Genomic DNA, 21374 nt, shown 5'->3' on the forward strand with positions numbered 1-21374 from the left:
GTAGTCAGCCAGGCTTTAGTAACCCTGGATAAATCACAATATAAGCCCTCTCCCGTGCACGCGCGCGCGCTCTCTCTCTCTCTCTCTCTCTCTCACACACACACACACACAAACAAATAAAACATAAAATCGCATAAAACCCAATAAATCTATGGCAAAAATATATAAGCAGTAAAAATTACAGTGTTATCCTGTAGGTGATTCCTGTCCTGATAACAGGCGCTGACCCTCTGGAACTGTTTAGTTCTGTTAGTATTGTGTTCAAGTGTGAATGTTTATGGGGATTTAATCTGTCTCTGCTGCCGCATCTATTCACCGTAGTGATAAGTGATTAATGTCCCATCAGATCTTTAATGGGGGACGTTATGCTGGTTAAATGACTAAAGACAGACTGATCCGTATGGACAGGTATTTGTTCCAGATATTATGCGTTATTAATCGATTTGTTATGCCAGTTTTTGACTATCAGCGAAAAAAAAAAACATCAGCGAAAACATCAAAAATATAACGAAAACAAACTCAAGCAGAAGTTAAATTTTAAGCTTTACTTTGCAGCAAAATATTATCTACCAGTGTATTAAACGGAAATAGATAAAATACACCGTAATGTAAAATACTGTACATAGCCCGCATTGTATTCCGTACCTACAACGACTGGTATAGATAAATTACAGATGTTACCGTGTCTTTAAGTATTATTAAGGATGTCGTGAAAAATATTGCAATAAGTAGTTTTATTAATTAATTAATTTAATCATTAATTAAAAATAGCATAAGCATCATGGAGTGTGTATTGAGTGATTTAAATTTGTTTTATGAATCGTTTTTTTCCCTCTTTTTTACCACATCATCTATTTATGAAACTATGTTGACGTAAGTTATGTTATATATATTAAATATAGTAACCGGCTGCTTGGACACTGCAGTTAACTGAAGCAGTCAATGCTCCATCTGGAGGAATTATACACCATTGCAACCATCTATTTAGAAAGCGCATGGGGGCGTTTATGGGGCGGGGCATCGTTAACTACGTCATCGCGGGGGATCACATTACGTCCTGTCATGGACCTATCATGCTCCAAGCGGCTGTTTGACGTGGCTCCCACTGTAGGTACTATTTTTCACACACACATGGTCACAGTATTATAGTAAACAGAATAAGCGGACACAGATGTTGACTATATGAGTGACGCACACGCGTTGAGACCGAGCATGAGAGACGATTATCCACAATACTGCTCGAATTTGAACACCTCATTAGTTTACAGAGTTAAAATTTATTTAAAATGTTTGCTCGTCTTGCAAAACACTCAACAGGGTACTTGCAATGCAAGGTTTTGATGTAAAGTGAAAAGTGTCTGTCTGTACCTGTCTGTGACCTTTGACTTATGATTGTGTCTCCTGTTTGCTGATGCTGTTTGTATATATTTGATATGGCGATGACTTTGAGACAGTTTCCCTTAAACAGTAAAGTAATGTTCCAGGTTTTGTCACTGATACACTGTGGTTCATGCTCCCACTGGTTGTGACATGCTGCTTGATAATCTCAATAAAAAAGATGTAAGTGTTAAGATTTCTCTCACAGATGATACACGCTGTGAGTTGTGCATCAATCTAATCTAACTGTTCTGTGCAGCTGTGTATATAATTATGACTTAATTGTTTTAAAGTCAATTAATTTTTATCTGTGCTGTTTCTGTGATTGTTTTACTACAGTATAAAGAGGACTAGACAATGTACAGTAGATGATCACAAAATTCTAAATACAATACAAATAAACAAACAAAAAAAATTAATATTATATTTGACTAACAGGACAGATAATTAATGGTGCTGAATTTTCACCATCATCATTAAGACAGGGGCAGAAGTATGGATAAAGTTTCTCAGTGAAAGTCTGACCAGTGAAAGAGTAGATATGAGACTTTGCATCAACATCATAGAAGGAGATCAGACCCTCCTCATAATCCACAAAAACCCCCACCTTCTGAGGAGACTGTTTCAAGGAGAGGGAAACAGGAGAAGATTCCAGAGCCTTATGTTCAGTATCATTTCTCAGCCACACACACCAGAATCCATCTTCAGGACTGAGTGTAATCTCCCCTTTCCTGTTAATGGACTCTCTGGCCACTCCTAAATCCCAATCAGTATTCTCTCTGACCTGCACATCATAGTAAAATCTCCCTGAGGAGAATCCCTCCTTTCCCAACACACAGGGACAATAATCAAACCTCTCTGGGTTATCTGGGAGATTCTGTCTCTTGTCTCCACATGTAACTTGTTTCCTATCATCAGACAGGATGAGATAAGGATTCGCTGTATCAGGATTCAGAGTCACATCCACTGAGAGACAGAAACACAGCGGACATCAGTTTTATCATTGTACAGTGTGTAACAGTGAAGAAATCTATATTAAGTCATGTGATCAATAAGAGCTCACAAACCTGCATATTGTTTAATTCTCTTGAGTTCTATTTGAAAAATAAGAAAATTATTGACATCATATATTTATTTTATTTAATCTTTATGAGGTGAAATACAATATATGATTATTGTAAATTACAACAAAATGCTGTAACAATAAAACGCACACGAGCAGTGATAAAAACAGGTACTTCTGTTATCAGAGTCTTTATGAACTTTAGCATTTAGATCAATAAATACTGACCAGTCTTATCAAGCTTCTCCATTTCCTCACTGAGAGTCTCCTGAATCTGAGACAGAGCTCTCCTCACAGTCTCCACACTCAGACGAGAGTTAATAGTGACATCAGTCCAGTCCTGGGTGTGTGGAGGGCTGCACAGTGACGGGTAAATCTACAGTACAGCAGGAGAGAGGAGAAATCCCTCAGCATGGGGACTGCTGTCCTGTCATGTGCTGCATTGCTATTGAGAAACAGAGGGACTCTGACCTGTAGGAGGTGGAGGTGATCCTCAGTGTGTGAGAGCTGCTCCAGCTCAGTGTTTCTCCTCTTTAGCTCAGTAATTTCCTGCTCCAGATCTTTAATGAACTCTTTAGCCTGCCTCTCTGCTGCTTTCTGCGTCTCCTCCATCACCTTAAGCAGCTCAGCCTGTCTTCTTTCAATGCAGCTCATCAGAGCACTGAAGATCTCCACAACATCTGCTTTCTCCTTCTCTGCATTTTTCTAACAGGAGATTAAATTAGGATAAATCATTTTGTTTCATATAATTGTATCAAGACTCCACTAATGTGTTTGTTATGAAGGAGTTATTTTGTAGGTTATTTAAGAGACTCACATAATTGAGTTCTACAGAGTGTTTGATTTTTTCAATCTTCTTCAGTCGCTCCTGGATCATCTGCTGAACTTCTGCTCGTGTCTTTTCCATCTCGGTCTGAAAAAAATATAGATGTTCAACCCTTGGTCATGGCATTTCATTAGTTTGCAAACTTTTACTATATATATTATTTTAATTATATTATTAATTTTCAGTCTCTCACCTTCTTCTCGGCACTCTCCTCCTCTACAGGAACAGTGTTGTGAGTTCTGTGGTCTCCTTCAGTACAGAACTGACACACACACATCTGGTCGTCTCTACAGAACAGCTCCAGGGGTCTCTCATGTTTCTGGCAGATGTAGTCCTTCAGGTTCTTCACAGGCTCTATCAGTTTGTGCTTCATTAATGAAGACACTCTCTCATGAGGTTCCAGATGAGTCTTGCAGTAAGAGGTCATACAGGTCAGGCAGGACTTCACAGCTACACATTTCCTTTCACAGCAGATCTCACAGAGCACCAGAGATTGGGTTGGTTTTTCTGCAGCACTGCTGGATTTCGTCTGAACTGACTTCATAAATAAAGCAGCCAGTCCAGAGATGAACGTATTCACACATAGCTCAGGTCTTTTAGCAAAATATGTTTTACACACTGGACACTGGCAGGGTGAACTGCTGTCCCAGAACTCTTTAAGACAGATCATACAGAAGTTGTGTCCACATGCAGTAGAGACTGGATCAGTGAACACATCCAGACAGATGGAGCACTGGAGCTGATCTTCACACAGGACACTTCTGGAGGAAGCCATGACTGACACAGGAGACATGATGAGAGTGGATTTTAGAGGACTTTATACATTCTAATCCTTACAACACACACTGACACTGCATATATAGTGTGTCGTGGGTGGGGTTTGACAGACGACCATCATGCTTTGCGGGAGGGGTTATGATGTGTTCACCGTGTTGGGGAAAGGTGTTTGGGGTAGTGGCTTCGGCCAGGTTGTGTGTGTGTGTGAGTGGGCAGATGTCTGTTTAGTGACTGTGGAATGTGCTGTTGCTCAATAAACTACTCCCAGCCATTTGCATTGGGCAGCCAGGAAGCTCACTTGTCTTTCCAAGTTCTGTGTAGCGGTAAAAACACTACATTTGGTGTCAGAAGTGGGATGGAGAGTAACGACTTAGAGCGCACCCGAGAGCAAGCTACAGCTCTGTGCGCCGTCAGCCGGCGAGGCGACCTGCAGCTGCACCTGCCGTCCTACATCGGCGCTGTCGAGCCCCACGCATTCATCGCCCAGGTGGAGCTAGCCGCTGACTTCGTGGGCTGGTCCCCGGCGGAAACAGCCGTCCGGGTGGCCCTCTCGCTGGAGGGCGAAGCACTCCGGGTGTTGGAAGACCTCCGGCTGGATGAGCGGAAGGACTGGGCGAAGTTGCGGGAGTCGCTCCACTTCCAGTTCGGCGCGAATGACCGTAACGAGGCCGCGTGCGAGGAGCTGGCAACCCGCGTGCGGAGCGCCTCCGAGCCACTAGGGGCGTTCGCCATGGACCTGAGATCTCTCGCACGCCGGGGCTACACGGAATTCGGGCCCGTCCAGCAGGAAGAGCTAGCACGGCGTGCGTTCCTGCGGGGAATTCGGCCGTCGCGGCTTCGCGAGCACATCCGGTTGGCGGCACCGGCTTCCCTGTTTGAGGCGCTGCGCGAAGCCGAACGCAGAGCCCATCATGGCAGATCACCACGGCGAAAGAGCCGAGCGTTTTCCCGTGGCTCGGGGCCGCTCGGTAGGTGAACCTAGCCGGGGACAGGGCTACCCGTCGCGGCTAGGCCTCGACTCAGCCTCAGAGATTCCGCGACCACACTGAGGCCAGGGACTGACGGATTACCGCTGCGACGTTCTCAGGCCTGAGGACAACGTACTCCAGCAGCCGTTAAAACTAGCCGAGGAGAAGCCGCCTCCTACAGCCGTCTTTGCTTCCCCAACGGCCGGGTTCAACTTCCAGTCAGGATGCGTAGGAAATCGCGCGGGTGTCTACGTGAACTGTGGCCTGGACAACGTTTCGCTACGGGCGCTCGTGGACACTAGGGTACACTCTACGGTTTCGCTGCTGCGCTGGGGAGTATTAGATCAAGGTGAGCGCGGTTGTATGCTGCCGGACCCGGCTTTGAGCATTTGCACCGTATCGGGAGGTTATTTGAAGATACGGGCCTGTCGCACGGTGCTAATACAAGTAGGTGCAATCATTCTTTCCCATCCGTTCTTTGTGGCAGACATCGAGGATGATTGTATCTTGGGTTTAGACATTTTGGAAAGGTGGGGTGCGGTACTGAATCTCGTGGACGGAACTCTGCGCGGTAACTTCGGGTTAGCCAGGTTGCTAGTGCCCAAAGCGCAGCCGGACGGGTTAGAAGCACGCACCAGGGGGGCGGAACTTCCGGTGGACGCGCCATGTAAACATCCGGTAGCCGACCGAGCTAGGATAATGGCCGAGCTTTAACGCCCATTAGCTAAACGAGCCATCGCCGAGCAGAAGCTGCGTGAGATGGCCGACTCGGGCGTCATAGAGCCAGCGTCCGGACCGTGGTCCTCATCCGTTGTGCTCGTGCGTAAAAAGGACGAATCGTGGCGGTTTTGTGTGGACTACCGGCGGTTAAACGAGGTGACGCGTAAAGATTCTTACGTGAAGTATTTTTGGCTATCCGGCGGGCGAATTTGCGGCTCAACCCCAAAAAGTGCCAGCTGTTGCGGCGGGAGACGGGTTTTCTAGGACACGTAATTAGTGCTAGAGGTATTGCCACCAATCCAGCAAAAATTGCGGCCGTGCAAAATTGGCCTGAACCGCTAAATGTGTCACAACTGCGCACCTTCCTCGGGTTAGCCTCTTACTATCGCTGGTTTGTGAAGGATTTTGCCACGATCGCCAGTCCGCTGCACGGGCTCACAAGAAAGAATCAGCCGTTTCGCTGGGACAGGGTGCACGCGCGTGCTTTTACTCGGTTACGAGAAGCTTTGGTCACGTCGCCCGTTCTCGGATATCCTGATACATCTCGTATGTTTATCCTCGACACGGACGCAAGCGATGTAGGGCTGGGGGCCGTCCTGTCTCAGGTTTCCGAGGGTAAAGAGCATGCTATAGCTTACTTCAGCCGCGCGTTGTCAGGACCGGAGAGGAACTATTGCGTCACTCGGCGCGAACTGCTAGCGGTCGTCGCGGCCCTTAAACATTTTAGGCCATATTTATACGGGCAATTCTTCCTGCTGCGGACCGATCACACTTTGCTGATGTGGCTGCTTAGTTTTAAAGAGCCCGAGGGGCAGTTAGCGCGATGGCTCGAGTGGTTAACGCTGAAAGAAAGCCATTAAATCAGGTGGAAATTCTTTCCATAATTTAATTACGTTCATTCAACAAGTTATTTTTTTGAGTGTGAGTGGCTAAGAAGTGATCTTCTTTTTTTTTAGATAAAACAGTGCAGGGAGAGAGACGTCGATTTATGACCGCTGTTTCCGGAAGTGTAGTCCAGTCTCAGCGGGAGATGCAGTGTGGGTAATGCAGTCCAGTGTGAACGCGAAGGCGAGATCTAAGCTAGGATATAGAGCCTGAGTTCTGTTCTTCAGTTGTTGTTTTTTTAGTTGGATTTAAGTGCAGGATCCACCCGAAAGTTTGAACTACAACCTGACAATGCAGCAAATAAAAGAACAGGCATCGACCAGTTTGTCCATCTCATCATCATTACACGAGCATGAATTAACGGGCTGTTATGCTGTAACATTAAATTAAAGTGGAGAAGCTTTAATAATTTAGGGGAGAACAACAGTCTTTCCGTTAATGTGTGTGTGTGTGTTTGTGTGTGTGTGTGTAAGTGTGTTTAAACGAGAGAAGAAAGTTTTAATGTGTAAGATGAGGAGGGGAGACAGGAGGGGCTGAAAGCAAGAGTCTCCATTTACTCTAGCCTCATACACACACACACACACATGCACACACATACACAGCGCCTGCGTGCACAAAGGGATCTGCCGGGATTTATTTTTTACTTTTTTGAAAGGTAAAGTACAAGTTATTTTGTTTTATTTTTACTTAATATTTTGTATCAATTATTTTTATGTATTTATTTTTGGGCTGTAGAACGAATAATTGGAGTGTTCATCAGTTCTTATGGGAAAATAAATTTGGTTTGCGAGTATTTTGGAATACGATCCCACTTCCAGAACGAATTGTGCTCGTAATCCGAGGTTCCCCTGTATATATATATATATATATATATATATATATATATATATATATATATATATATATACACACCCACACCCATTTCGGTTCTTAAAAGGAAAATAAGAGGGAGATGCAAGGTACAAATGAATACAAATGCCAACAAGTGTGACATAAACCTCTGTTTCACATCCACCAGCAACTGTTTTCTGATGTTCCATACAGAATAATACAGACTCTCCTTCGTAAAAAAATATGACAAACCAATTCAAACAGTACCCCAGGGGAACACATTCAGAAACACAAACACACACCTCAGCTAATCTCTAGGCCAGTAATCAATAACCAATTTGTGGCTGATGTTTAAATTGTTGTGTAAATAAAACTTCTAAAGTATTTATTGCTTGATTTGTTCCTCAATCCACTTATTATATAATATAGAGAACTTTGTGTTTTACTACCCTCATAGCATGTTGTTGACCTGAGGCAACAAACCAAAAAATCGTGGGGGGACCGTGGGGGGCCACATTTTATAATTGATTTATAATCAGGGACCCCAAAGCTCCCCAAAACTTTTGTGATTTTTTTTCCTTCTAAAATAAAAAGAAGGAAACAGAGGAAAACAAATTGTCTTCCACAACTCTGTATACAAGGTAAACTATTGCATTGATTGACTCTTAAATGATGTGTATTGCCACATCCATCTTGAGAGAAAAGACGCATAAAAAAGCACTACTGTAGATGCTGTGAACTTCAGGCAAATACCAATTAAATTCAATTCAATTTTATTTGTATAGCGCAAATTTTTTTTAGCAATTTTACACAATTAAAAGAATGATTTAAGTTTGTATGGAATGTGAATGTGTATGAATCAGAATAGTCAGTTTGTCCCTGGTAAGTAAGCCGAGGGCGACAGTGGCAAGGAAAAACTCCCTGAGATGGTAATAGGAAAAAACCTTGAGAGGAACCAGACTCAGCAGGAAATCCATCCTCATCTGGGTAAAACAGAAAGCAGTAAATGATCTGCATTTATACAGGGTGGGAGGCAGTTCAGCTATAATAGCTGATGTTAATTGATGTTAATATGGAGTCCAGGTAGTTATTGAAGACCCAGGTAGACTTGTAAGAAGTTCCAGTCATGAACTTTAGAACTGTCAAGTCCCCAGAGAAACAGTTGCCAACACCAGTCAAGGCCAGAACCATTTTCTAGGTAGAGAGAATTATTCCCAGACACCAGACGCATCCCAGAGAGACACACGGGGCATCCATGTGTTGGGATCTTCAACCAGAAGCGGGGCACCAGGATGGGTCAGACAGGTCCGGAGGGCAGAGGGAGTCTGGATCACTGGCAGCTCAGGAACGACATGTGTAGCTCGACAGAGAGAGAGAAAGAGTGAAAGGGGGGGACAGGAGGAGAGAGGAAAAAGAAAGAGGGGGAGGAAGAGAAGAAGAGGAGAGATGGCAGTTAGGTCTGGTCACAGTCACACAATGTATAATGTGAATGTATATTAACTGTAGAGTGCAAGCAGAGACTCCGGCAGGACTAACTATGACATCATAACTAAAAGGGAGAGCCAGAAGGAAACACAGACATGAGGGCTTCCTGACATGTAAAGCAAACAATCACCTCACCGTCAGCAAACCTGAGTGATCAATACTTTTTTGAGTAAAAAATGCCAAAGGACTGGCAAAGTTTTATTAAATTCTGGTCAGCCAATTTTGCGTGATGCTGTGACAAACACGGCTGGACAGACATACAGGCAGTCATTCAGCAAAAAAAATAAATAAATTCTGAGACCGGTTTCTGGTCCTTCAATGTATGACACATAAAGATATTAATGAAAGAGTGAGTTCTGACCAATGTACAAACAAAATCTCTCTTTTATTTCTACAGATCATAAATTGACTATAAATATTGTTTTTTTTTCCCTAAATAATATATAATTCTTAAAATCCTGAATATTTATTTTATAAGTTGTAATTGAACAGCTAAAAGTTATTTTTTGTTTACAATTGTGATATCTTCTTTTATTAATGTCAAATGATATTCAATATGATATTTGAGAGTAGTTAGTCAGAGCTTTCTCATTATATATTGCGTACACTTTCTACATCATTTCAATGATTACATTTTATGTAACACTTATTATATATTGTGCAAATAGTCTTCATTGGTACTGATGCATTTATTTTAATGTTTTTATTGAAAAAAAACATATTTTAAAAACAAATTACAAGCACAAATCCCCTTACACAATGACGATTAAATGTCGCACAGCTGAAAAGAGAAATATATACAGTGTAACCTTGGATTGCGAGTAACGTGGTTTGCGAGTGTTCTTTAAAACGAGCAAAGATTTTTAATAAATTTTGACTTGGAAAATGAAGAAGTCTTGGTTTACGAGTACCGAATATCATGTATCACGCATGCGCTTCCTTTTTTGAGGCCATGCGTCACATGATCACAACTGAGCCAATGTTTTTTCCCCCTTGCACTGCGGAATTGTAGGTAATCGTCTCCCCTGCTGGGTCTTAGTGCAGCAGTCTTACTGCAATAAGCAACATCCATGCAGGCGTGTGCTGTTTACTATAACACTGTGACCACGTGTGTGTCTGTATGCGTGTGTGTACAGTGCACGTGTAAATCAAAAGCAAGTCTCATTAGAGAGGGTAAAGATCCATTTTCTCTCTTCTGTATCAGCTGCTCTTTGTGTCTGTGTGTGTGCGCATCATTGGAGAGCTGCCCAAACCATACACACAGACTCCTCCCTACTTTCGTCTTCACAAATGCACATACACACACACTCCTTTTCTCTGCTCTACACAGAAACTCTTCAAAAACTCTTTTCAAAGGTAAAGTTCAGGTTAATGTGTTTTATTTTTATTTTACAGCAGTGATTCCGTTAGTGTGTTGCTCTATCGAGTGTCATTGGAGATTTCTTGTTTATTTTTCTGATAAAACAGTGTTTCTGTTGTGTGCGCAAGTGTGTGTATAAAGAGTGAAGGAAGGGTAAATGTGTAGGGAAAAAAGTAAGAGAGGGGTTCCAACCCTTTAGACACACACACGCACACACACACACACTTATCTGTCGGGATTAATTTTTACTTTATTTTAAGGTAAAGTGCAGGTTAATTTGTTTTATTTTCACTTTATATTTTGTATTAATTATTTTTATGTTTTTTTTTTTTTGGCGGGGGGGCTGTGGAACAAATAATTTGATTTGGTTTACGAGCCCACTTCCGGAACAAGTTATACTCGTAATCCAAGGTTCCACTGTACAGTATGTATAAAACTCAGACCTCTCTCAGCAACACTCACCAATAAGTTACCATTATTATAGCATGATTATTATTCAGCAGACAATTTAACAGTTATGCTCAGAAGTTCCCATACCCTGAAAGAAAGCCAATTATTATATATATATATATATATATTTTTTTTTTTTTTTTATTTTATTTTATTTTTTTTCTTACTTACTTAAGGATGGTGGTCCCATGGAGTCATTAATTATAAGTAGTAGTAATTAATAATAAGTAGTTTAACTCCTTTTTAAACCCAATGATAACTGAAACCTCCCAAGCAAACCTGTTTAAAAGTTTACATATCCTTATATGTTTGACCACATAATAAACACACAGGATTACATTCACAGGTTTAAATGGCTACTCCAGGGAGGTTTCCACACCCGTGAGTTATTGTGATTGATGCCAAGATGAATGCAGCAGTTAAATTACATTCTTCAGCAAAAAAGGATGCATCTTGTTTTTTTCAACATGCCAATAATCTAAAGCACAAAGCCAAGTTGACAAATCTATGACTACAACAGAAGAAGGTGAAATTTCTAGAATGGCCATCTTCTGTTTTGCCTTGTTTCTAATGTTTTCTTTTAAAAATGCTCCACGTCTTGCACATTCTCCTGAGGTATGCAGACTTTTGAGCAGAACTGTATGTTAACTTTCACCACATGAGGTACTTTAGATAAATAGTCAGAAAAACAAGATGCTCAGCTACAAACATAATGATATTAAAATTACAAATAATTATTATTTCAAATCTATAAACTTTTATTTAACATAAAAAGAAATTAGGAAATTATTTCTACAGTAAATGCATCCTCTTTTTATAGATAACCGTTGCTCACTCCTCTATGACTGCATTCTTGATTCTGTCTCCATCAGTGAGATCTGTTAAAGAAATTAAAAAGCTTATTGTCTATTTTAATGCTTATATGAATGACAGTGCTTTAGGAAAAGATGTTAAAAAAATTAACAAATCATTAATTCAACATTAGTAACTGCAAGATCTGAGATTCTTTATCAATTATTACCCTGTAACCATTGGATACGTTATCTACTAAGTTAAAATGGGAACTTTAATCTTAAATTAAAATTTTATTGGTCACATACACAGTCATATGCAGTACGATAGGTCTAGTCTCTGGTGAAGCGCTAGCCGCCCAGAACCAGTTAAGATGGAGACAACTATTTTAAACAGCAACCCAATTGTGTATTGAACAATAAATAAACAAAAGAGATGCACCAAAACCAAAAAAAAAAAAAAAACGAATAATAATATTTACAAAACCAGATGATGTGTAAGTGAGTGGAACGATTGTGCAAAGTCTGAATTATTTATGAATGGTGTGCGTAGTGGAAGAGCTGGATCAGCCTCACCGGAAATGTTGGTAATAATCTGGGAGCACGATTTTGGAGCTGGAGTGAAGTGGTGAAACAGTCCGGGGTAATAATCCAAATGAAATTATATCCGCTGACGATAGTTTCACAATATATTTCAAACTCCACGACAATTGTCACAAAAACAGAGATTATTTTTGACACAGCGCTGTTTATGGAGTTTCCTTCAAGAGAGCGTGAATTTTGTAATATTGTGAACTCCAATATAAGTTGGACTTTCCCGTTTTCTGGATTAATCTCTACCGGACTAATTCACCTTATGCTCCGTCTTCGTGCTCCCAGACTGTTTCAATATTACCATTAAGATCGAGCCATCTCTTCCGCTACACACACATGTGAACAAAAACAAAGTTGTATGTATTTTGTAAATATATATATATTTTTTTTGGTGCACCATTTTTTTTGTTTGTCGTTTAATTAAAACTCAAAGCAGTTTTAGGGTTTTTGTTTTGCATCACTGTGTTTTTTATGATTATATCAAGGCTTACCAATTGCATAATATACTGTAGTGTGGCTCCTGGAGTCTCCGCGCTTTATAGACGCGCAAAGGGCCATATGCGCATTGGGCACAAACCACACATTTCATGGTTGTTTCTGTTACCAGATAACATAATAAACCATATAATATGTATATCATTGTGTCAACGGGCTTATAGCCAGTACACCTCACACAAAAGTAGCATCTCACTCATCCGGAAAAAAACCCACATCCAGTGTTGCCAACTATTTTCAATGGAAAGTAGCTAAAGTCTTTACGAAAAGTCACCAAATGTCGCTAGATGACGACATGTGTATATTTGCATAAAAAAGAAAAAAAAAAGAAACGTACAAATTAAATTGTTTTATTTCAAGCAAAGGAGAAGAAGGTAAGTGATTGGTCCGTGGCAACATCGTTTGCACATGCGCAGCTCATTCACATCTATGTCAGCCACTGAGCGGTCAAGGGAATATGCTGCTGCTTTTAGTCGGAGCTGGCGCTCACTGATCAGAGCAGACACAGGGAGATGAGTAACTGTACTGGGAAAACTGGCGACATTTGTTGTCCAAAGTTGCTAAGGTTTGTCCACAAGTTGCTAGATTTGTCGCTAGGCGCTTTTTTGAAAAAAAGTCGTCAAGGGGGTCTGAAAAGTCGCTAAATCTAGCTACAAAGTCGCTAAGTTGGCAACACTGCCCACATCCGTAACACTTCCTACGACCGGAGCAGCCGCTAAAACGGAAGAAGGGGCGGAGCGCCACAAATCACCGGCTTTGGTTACAGCGAATCACCTGGCAGCCACCTGTCGACGGTTCACTGTAAAAGGACCCTGGCGGCATTGGCCGGTAAGTAGTGTAAACAAAGCACGTCACTCTTATTGTGCTTACAGACGCCTACACCAGTGAGAGCCCTGTTCCTCGCACATCGCTGAAGCTGAGTCAACCTGAGCGCTCAACCTGTGAGTTCTACTGCACTGCTCCCACCAAACTCTGAATGCGTGGTTGTCCCGTCTGCTCATCTCCCTACTAACCATGATCGAGACTCCTGCGTGTAATTTTGCTGCCGTTTATCCATATACTGTACATGTTTTCTTCCTATACACTAAGCACACTAAAGTGTACCTGAGTTCACTGCAACTCCGCCTTGTGTCCGTGATTTCTGTGCCCACTACGGAGCTTTACAATCATATACAAATATATATATATATATATACACACACACACCACTTTCTGTGTCACGTTGTGGAAGAAATACGCTAGGCACATATGATCACGTGGTTTTATGGTAGTTTTATGACTATAAAACAATTCAAAATTTGAGTAATTTTGCAATTTAAATTTTTTTTTTGTGTGTGGTGCAACGAAATTAGACATTTTTAAAATGATTTTAACTTTTTTTTTTCTGTGACACATCTGGAAACCCAACCAGTATTTTATTTATTTTGCTTTATATATTTTTAATTTTTTGCTTTATGTTTCCCTCTCTTGAGACACACGCCGTCATTACACCCATACAGTATGTGGTATTGTTTTCTTTAAAATCAGTTATTAATTATTGTTGTTCGGCACGGGTCCCTCTGCCGGAGTTTTAACCTTTACACTTTGGGTTTTGGTAAATTGTTGTTGTTGTTTGTCTTTTCTTGTTCCGCTAGGCCTATACCGCTATACCTGAAGTTAGATAAAAGTTTATATAAAAATTTAGTTAGAAGTTAGAGAAAAATTTAGTGTAACTCCATTAATAACAAATCTGACTGTTACAGCACTGTGCTGTTCAAATTTCACAATTGTCTATCATTTGTTTTTATACAACGGAGTATTATGGTCAATATGTGTTATAAATTATCTGCCCCTTTTTTTTTTTTTTATTCCCATATTGGCCAGAACGCTCCATTGTAGTTTCTATTTCTAAAAGTCAGCACATCTTATTTTCACATTTTACTCAAATCCACTACAGAGAGATGTATTGTTATTGAACATCACACTATTTGATTTGTTTTGCTATATCAGTTAATAAACTAAGTATCTTTATTAGAAAATAGTGAATCTTTTTAAACTAAGTTAGCCTTTTTTTAGATACTGACCAAAGTGCCTGTAATGTGCAAATTCACCCTCAGTCCTCTACAGATATGCTGTTTTACATCATACTAACATTTTAAACATAATGTAAATGCAATTAAGACCAAATCTTCTAACTTTCAGATATATTATAATTAAATTATATGCAAATAGTAACATTAAAGTTAAACAAACTTCCTGAGGTAAAAATGTTTTTTTTTCCCACACTAATTAAAATTTTTATGTGAATTTTAAAGACATACTGAAAGAGTTCTTACCTCCAGCTCTGTAACATTTGAACAGCAGAATGATGGTGACCAGCAGATACGGAGATGCCGTCACTACACTACAGATCAGCAGGAGCACTGAGAATGGAGCTTCTACACCTGACGGACCTAACAGAGGATAGAATAATTATAATGAGAAGATTTCATTTAACAAAATGTTTTGCATAGTTTAAACGTTTTAGCTCAAACCAAAAAATACATACATTTATTCACAGTATCTTTATGAAGGATCATCATACTTGTACATGCATTCACATCCAATATGTGAGGACACTGAATACCACACATTAAGTCTCAGGTGTATTTAAATCAATATTTAAATAATATCTCACCTTTGACTGAGACCCAGCTTTTCGGTGACTCTGGTTCCCCTGTGTATTTACAGTGGTAGAAACCTTCATCTGACTTTGAGACCTTATGGATGATCATCTCTCCTGTAGTCTGTGTCTGGAGAACTAATCCATCTTTATATAAATCAGCTTGGAGGTTTGAGGTATTTGCATTGCGAAATAAACAGCGTAGAGTCAGAGGATGTCCCTTAGACACAGGATGGACAGGACTCTCCAGGATCACATCGGCATCTAGTATACAGAAAATAGGATCTACAGCAAACTCTGTTGCAACCGCTTATCTTGTGCAGGATTATGGAGTCTATCCCAGGTAACTCTGGGCACTTGGGAGAGTACACCGACTACTGGGGTGGCAATCCATTGCGGGGCACACACACACACACACACACACACACACACACACACACACACAGACACACACATACTCTCACTCTTCCACTATGGGCAATTTGGAAACACCAATTAGCCTACCCTGCATGTCTTTGGACTATGTGAGGAAACCAGATTACCAAGATGAAACCCACCAAGCACAAAGAAAAGAAGCTAACTCCATGCACACAGACCTGAGGTGGGAATAAAATACAGTATATAAAATAATATAATATAATATAATATAATATAATATAATATAATATAATATAATATAATATAATATAATATAATATAATATATCACCCAAAGATAACACCCAATGACCATGTTAACAGTATTTGCTTATAGAAGACATCACAGTTTCAAGGACGTATTTCTTATATTATGGGTGTTATGAGTATTTTGGTGCTGGTCACACTTTTTGTTTTACGTTACCTTGTAAACAATAGATATTGCGAAAAACTAGATTAGGCTAACTGGCAATTCCAAGTTGCACATAGTGTGTTAGTGAGTGTTTGGAAAAAATATTAGGAAAATATTATGTCTATGTTATGAAAGAATATGAGAAGAGGAGTACACTAAAGGTGATAAATCCTAGGAAAGCTACCAGACCCCATGGCGTGAATAGGAGGGTGCTGAATGACAGTGCAAACCAGCCTGGGGTCTTCACAAGAATTGTTAATCTGTCCTAGGTGGTCTTCTATCTCAGTCTACCTGAAATCATCAATAATCATCCCACTGCCAAAAAAAGACTACTGTAAATAGCCTAGATGATAATCATCCTGTGGCTGTCGCTCCCATCATTACAATATGTTTTGAGAGGCTGGTTTAGAGTCATATAACAAGCGATCTTTCACCAGCATTTGACCCACATCAGTTTGTACTGTATATGGAGCAAATAGAACTTCAGAGGATGCCATACAGTAGCTGCAGATCTCTACACAAATCTGACTCATATTAAGCATCAAGGAAGCTCATGGCAAAAAGTATGGAATCACCACTCTTGGAAAATGTTCATTTAATTGTTTGATTGTGTAGAAAAAAAGTAACAAAAAATAAAATAAAAATACAACAGACATACCACAAAATTATTTTTCATTGAACCATCCAACCTTGACTTTAAGCAACATTAAAAATAAGTAAGTAAATAATAAATAACACTGAAGTCAGTTGCAACTGTTTTTGCAGATCAAGCAGAGGAAAAAAAATATGGAATCACTTAATTCTGAGTAAAATATTATGGAATCACCATGTACTTTGAAGTTGAAAAAAAAAACCTGCACCTGCAGTACAGTATGTGACTGGAGCTCTGCCTTCAATTGTATCATCCCACAGAAACCGGTGGCTAAATTAAGTGACCTAAAACTGACTGATTGTCCACAGAGAATTAAAAGAGACCAGCACTTTCAACTATCAGAACGTTTTTTAGGGGTGTGTACTGAACCCACTGATCTACACTCTCTACACATATCACTGCACCTCTACCCATCCAGAAAACATTATAAAATTCACAACAGTGGTTGGACTTATCTCAGGGCGAAGAGGAGACCACATACAGGGACAAAGTGGAAAAGATGACAGTTTGATGTATCAATAACAATCTGAGCACCAACAAATAAAAAGGATGCACAGCAATGGCTTCCTCAGGAAGAACAACTTAACTGAGAAACATTTAATGTCCTTCTACTGCTGCTCCATAAAGAGTGTGCTGACCCAATGCATTCCCATGTGGTTGGCCTGCTGAACTATTGGGGGAAAAAAGCACTTCAGAGGACCAACACCATATAGAAAATCCTTGACTATCTTACTCCATCCATGGAGGATCTCTACAGTTTCTAGTGCCTCAGCAAGGCCCAAAGCATTTTTAAGGACTTATACCATCTGTTTAAACTGTTTCCCCCAGGCAGAAGTTACAGAACTATTGAAGCATGAACAAACAGACCGAAAAACAGCCTCTGTCCCGCATTAAACACCACAATGTCTGAGTAACAAAAAGTTGTTGTACGTCTTTCAGCTGCTCCCAGCATGGGGTCGCCACAGCGGAATATCCAGTCCGCACTATAACTTGGCACAGGTTTTACGTCGGATGCCCTTCCTGACGCAACCCTCCCATTTTATCCAAGCTTGGGACCGGCACTGCATCCAGTGGCTGGGAATCGAACCCGGGCCTCCCGCATGGCAGGCGAAACACCTACCACTGACCCACCAGTGCCATGATGAGTAACAAAAAATAATAAGAGGTCAGAATAATGTGTGCAATACATTCTCCTAGCACAATATGTGCTAAAACAGGGTTGGCTGTTGCAATTATCATTGCTACAGCCACTGCTTTTTTATTATTATACTATTATTATTTTCTTATGTGACTAGTTTCAGTCGAAATAATATCATATTATATAAATATACTAATTACTACATGCAAAAGAGCAGCAAAAAAAAAAAAAAAACACAACTGACAAGCAAAATCAATTGTGATATACACTACAGTCACTTGCAAATTTCTTTGTTTTTGTTTAGTGATTTATTTTCTACATTCTACAACAATACTGGGGATTTCAAAACTATAAAATAACACATATGGAATTAGGTAATTATGTAACAACAACAAAAACAACAGTTATTATTTTAAGACACAGAGGTCAGCCTTTCTGTAATAGTTCTTGCAAGAACAGTATTGTCAAGTGCATTTGCGAAATCCGTCAAGCACCATAATGAACCTGGCTCTCATGAAGGCCGTCCCAGGAGGGCGAGACCAAAACCTACCTCTGCCGCAGACGAGAAGTTAATTTAGAGTTATCAGCCTGAAAAATGACCAATTAACAGCCCTTCAGATTAGAGGCGTTATGAAGTCTTTACAGAGCAGAAGTAGCAGAAACATCTCACCATTAACTGTTCAAAGGAGATTAATGCATTTTTTGGACGCCTTCAGCATTCCTTTACAATGTAGAAAGAAATAAAAATCAGGAACCATCATGGAGTTAGAAAGTGTTCTAAAACTTTTGAACGGTAGTGTGTATATAACATGGGGGAGAACACCCTCTCACATGGAAGTGAGAATTCAGGTGTGCCAGTGCTAACTAGAAAAAGCCAGGATACAGATCCCCCCACTCATTTTCAAGTGTAAAGTATCCCCAGTTTGTGGAATGTTTCTCAGCCAAATAAAAATCCACAATTTTTATTTCAATAGTACAACAGCTCTTTCTGGCACAACAAGTACTTCGTTTTTAATTAAATAAATATGCAGTGTGAACAAGAATAAATAACCATAAAATATCCATAAAATAACCATGGTCATTTTTAAAGATTCTACCCACAAATATTTTCACCTGCTTCTTTTGAGAAAAAAATTTTAGACAAAAAAAAGAAAGAAAAAAAAAAGGAAGAAAGTAGGAAAGAAAGAAAGAAAATGAAACAGCCATAATTAAGAGTACAAGCAAGATTTGTGGTAATTTTATATCACTAATAACCCTAACAGCACAAATCACACATTTGTTAAATGAAAACAGTTTTTATTGAAACACTTTTTGCGTTTTTAATTAAAGACCATCATCAGGTACTCATGAACCAAACTACACTCAAAAAAATAACTTGTTGAATGAACGTAATTAAATTATGGAAAGAATTTCCACCTGATTTAATGGCTTTCTTTCAGCATTAAGCAATTTTGTTGGCCCAACTTAATGTTCTTAGGTTCAGTCAGATTAATTTTATTAGGTTCATTTAACTTATTTACTACAGCTGCGTCCAACATAATTTAATACTGTTAACATAAATGAATAGCGTTGGTACAACACATTTTTCAGTTGTAAATTAAGTTGATCTAACTCAAGTAAATTTAAATTTCAAGCCCTGGTCAACAGAATTCTGTGAAGGAAGGAATCATAAGACAAACAGGATAAAACAGAGATTTTTATTTTACACCAGCAGCAACTTACAAATGAGGTCTGAATTTAAAAAGATGTACAAAACATAAAACACCACAAATAAGTATTAATCATAGAAAAACAATTAAACACCAACAGAAAGTTTTGTACTTTATAACTGTTCGTTATGACTTAAATATGACCGTTAGAGACGGTTGGTCAGGAAACTCCTGAAGTCAGATGCAGACAGGACACTTTCACTCACAAACTCCTGTGAAAAAATACAGAGATAGATTCAATTAAAATTCATGATACTTAATTTATCAAATAAACAATATTTATACTTTCTTCCTCTCGCTTCACAACTCATGAGAACAGACCGAAACCAGAACCGAACCGCAGATTAAGCACGCGCATATAACCGTCGGTATTTTAAGTGTGATTAAAAATACAAGAAATAGCTTAAACCAAAATAACGTGACTAAACATCGCTAAACAGCAGGTGACATTTATGTTCAGTATTTCGTTTCTATTTAGAAAGATGGGAATTAATTCCTGCTTACCTTTTCCACACGCCCGCCAAACGTTTGTCTTCTCAACACGCTGTGTTCTCTTCTCGCGATATTTCCGGTTTTGCTATTTCCGGTTTTGCTATTTGTTTTCATAGCGACAAGATCTCTTTGGTTTATCTCAACATGATTAAATCTAATACATGTTAAGTTGTTGAATTTCATGTAAATACAAAATAATTTGTTCATCTTGGAAACATGAAATTATTATGTACAAAATACATATTACATTTTAGTACATGTAACAGGTAGCCATGTTCATTTTTTTGAGTGTACCAACTATGTATGTGCTTCTATAAAGAAATTGACACTTGGACTGAAGCAGTGACACCCCTCCATACAAGTTATAATTGCATCCCCCACAGTTTTGTCACATTGTATACATCAGCCTGCAGTTGTATTTGTGGTAACATAAATACGCAATATAGTATTAAAATATTTATAATGTCCAGGAAGCAAGCATTGAGCAAGAAATTATATCAAGGAAATTTTTTTTTAAGACAACTGATTGTTAAAGATCAGCAACTGATTGTTAAAGATCAGCTTTATGTAACAGCTTCTGTGGCAGCGGGCATAAAGGCAGTGCCTTATACAGTCTGACAGCGCCACGCTTGGCAAGAGAAACACAGCGTGCATTCAGCACTGCGGACAGCTCCCCTAGACCTGGGGAAGGGGCGCGGCACCCTAACTCGCTACAGCCGGCAACTTGTTACTGTATACTGTCCTGCTGTTATCGGCTGCCTATAAAAGGGCCGGGGATCATCAGTTTGGTGAGTAGGATGATCATCACTTAACCTGGCTCTCCTGTTCTTCCCCAGACTATATACTGTAATTGGTTTTAAAATGTAATGTTTTGTTACAGATCAAACAGAGAATAATATGCATAAAATCACACATGGTAAATTATTATGTATGACTTTTTGTAGAATACGGTATTTTAGACTCACCATGCACTGTGATGTTGACAGGATTTCTGTTTTCACCAGATTCAGACTTACACCAGTAAACTCCAGCGTCGTATATGGAGAGGGAGCTGATATTACATGTAGATCCTGTAACTGATCTCCACCTTGACCAGTCTAACACTCTCTCACTGTGTGTGTATCGTCTCACTGTCCATCCAGTAGAGTTACTCTGGTCCTCACAGCTCAGTGTGAGAGAGTCACCAGTAAAGTGTTGTGTTCTGCTGGGATTGATGGTCAGAGAGACTGGAGGAGATTCACCTTAAACACAGAACATTATAATTCATATGTGTTATCATGATTGTTTTTATT

General features: G+C 39.7%; 2 protein-coding genes across 4 annotated transcripts in view; both read right to left on the bottom strand.

The window, feature by feature from the left end:
- Positions 1 to 1567: 1567 nt before the first annotated feature.
- LOC128519914 (E3 ubiquitin-protein ligase TRIM39-like) lies at positions 1568 to 4044 on the bottom strand. Of its 3 annotated transcripts, XM_053493919.1 has the most exons (7): positions 3460 to 4041; positions 3258 to 3353; positions 2912 to 3145; positions 2669 to 2816; positions 2445 to 2471; positions 1810 to 2343; positions 1568 to 1578 (listed from the first exon to the last, which is right to left on the bottom strand). In XM_053493919.1, exons 1-7 carry the CDS (start codon positions 4039 to 4041, stop codon positions 1568 to 1570), a joined length of 1632 nt encoding a protein of 543 aa, XP_053349894.1. The 3 variants fall into 3 exon arrangements, with proteins under 3 accessions (XP_053349894.1, XP_053350030.1, XP_053349970.1); XM_053494055.1 differs by lacking the exon at positions 1568 to 1578 and having other exon boundaries at positions 1799 to 2343; positions 3460 to 4044; XM_053493995.1 differs by lacking the exon at positions 1568 to 1578 and having other exon boundaries at positions 1799 to 2343; positions 2912 to 3019.
- A 7529-nt stretch (positions 4045 to 11573) lies between these two features.
- Positions 11574 to 21374, bottom strand: part of LOC128507244 (uncharacterized) — a 32002-nt gene continuing 22201 nt past the window's right edge. Inside the window, exons 5-8 of the mRNA XM_053478017.1 lie at positions 21048 to 21323; positions 15279 to 15527; positions 14938 to 15054; positions 11574 to 11620 (exon numbers count right to left, since the gene is read on the bottom strand). Of these exons, the coding sequence (XP_053333992.1) occupies positions 11574 to 11620; positions 14938 to 15054; positions 15279 to 15527; positions 21048 to 21323 (689 nt within the window). The remainder of the gene's footprint in view (positions 11621 to 14937; positions 15055 to 15278; positions 15528 to 21047; positions 21324 to 21374) is intronic.

This window comes from Clarias gariepinus, chromosome 1, assembly GCF_024256425.1.
Source record: "Clarias gariepinus isolate MV-2021 ecotype Netherlands chromosome 1, CGAR_prim_01v2, whole genome shotgun sequence".
NCBI classification, from domain to species: domain Eukaryota; kingdom Metazoa; phylum Chordata; class Actinopteri; order Siluriformes; family Clariidae; genus Clarias; species Clarias gariepinus.

Coding starts and splice junctions, on each gene's coding strand:
- LOC128519914 (XM_053493919.1), bottom strand. CDS start 4,041: ATGGCTTCCTCCAGAAGTGTCCTGTGTGAAGATCAGCTCCAGTGCTCC. Junction 3,146..3,257: donor ACTCTGTAGAACTCAATTAT/GTGAGTCTCTTA, acceptor ATCTCCTGTTAG/AAAAATGCAGAGAAGGAGAA. Junction 2,344..2,444: donor GAGAATTAAACAATATGCAG/GTTTGTGAGCTC, acceptor TCTGTCTCTCAG/TGGATGTGACTCTGAATCCT.